The 1214-nt window shown below is 59.5% G+C and overlaps 1 protein-coding gene across 1 annotated transcript in view; it reads left to right on the top strand.

The window, feature by feature from the left end:
- CBX4 (chromobox homolog 4) overlaps window positions 1-933 on the top strand; it is a 5914-nt gene extending 4981 nt beyond the window's left edge. The window contains 1 exon segment of the mRNA XM_014531717.1: window positions 812-933. Coding sequence (XP_014387203.1) covers window positions 812-933 — 122 coding nt within the window.
- Window positions 934-1214: the final 281 nt, after the last annotated feature.

Raw genomic sequence — 1214 nt, forward strand, 5'->3', positions numbered from 1 at the left:
CGCCCGGCACAGCCGGCAGCCAGCCGCCCGGGAGGCATAGTATTATATTTTAACCCGCTAACGTGTCAGTGCAGACTCCACTCCCGTTTGTACGTGGTGTTATTATGGAAATGTATTGTTTGAGCTCCGAAGGCCCGGCCACCCCGTCGGGCTGATATATCTATATTTATTTGTAGGTATTTATATATTGAAATATAAAAGCCTAGATTTATGGAGTTCCTCTAGATCATGGTATATTCTCTCTCACACAGACCCGCTTCTGTTGGCCCTCTGCCCGCGCGGTCAGTATTTCGGTTGCGTTCATGTCCGCCCCTCCCAGGAACTGCAATATCGGTGACCTTGGTATATATTTTTTGATACCGTACACATGGGTGTGTTGTTTCTATGTGCAAAAGGAAAAAAAGAAAAAGTTTGTTAAAAGGCTACGCGAGCGCTCTAGACTAAACTGCTGCTGCTAGAACTGTCTGAACTCTAAGCTTCCGATCTTACCTGCTTGAATGTACATATTAAATGGAGATGTTGAAGGTGCCTTTTCGCTGTCGGAGAATTAGCGCGCGAAGCCAAGTGGCCTGGTTTCCAGGGCAGCGGCGCCAGCAGCCCGAGGAGTGACCGAGCGCCCGGAAGGGGAGTCTGCGGAGAGGCGCTGCAGAGGAGAGGGGAGTTCCTGCGGCGGGTGCTCCCCAGGCTCGGGAGCTGCGTGGTGGGGTGAGCAGCCCGCAGTCCTACCAGCCAGGCACCTGCTGATCTTTGCCCCCCACCCCCCTGGGGCGGGGCGGTGCTCCTCCCTAGTCATCCTCGCCTCGTCGGGCAGGTTCCGCCCTCTCCTGCGTCCCTCGCTGGCATCGCGGGCCCCGCCCCACCCAGAAAGCCGGCGAGGCTCTTTCTCTGCCAGGCTCGCTGCTCCGGAAGCGCCAGGCCAGCCCGAGGCTCTGATGAGGCACAGGCGCTCCCCCTGGGCCGGAGGGGGGCTTCCTGGGAGGTGGATGGGGATGGGGAGGAGAAGCCGGGAGGGAGCCAGGCCCGCTCACCCCACTTCCTTAGCCAGGACGTGTGGGACCCCAGCTCACCCGTCTGGCTTGGATGGCAGGGCTGGGCACTTGCTGGCCGCGGGCGGTAAGGGGTTAAGGGCCCAGAGGGGACGAGGGGAGTGGGCTGGACTCTGAGGTGCAGCTCCCCGGCCTGAAGCCGCACCCGGAATGCAATGCAGGGAAGAG

Source organism: Myotis brandtii, unplaced genomic scaffold (assembly GCF_000412655.1).
Source record: "Myotis brandtii unplaced genomic scaffold, ASM41265v1 scaffold825, whole genome shotgun sequence".
Classification (NCBI taxonomy): Eukaryota; Metazoa; Chordata; class Mammalia; order Chiroptera; family Vespertilionidae; genus Myotis; species Myotis brandtii.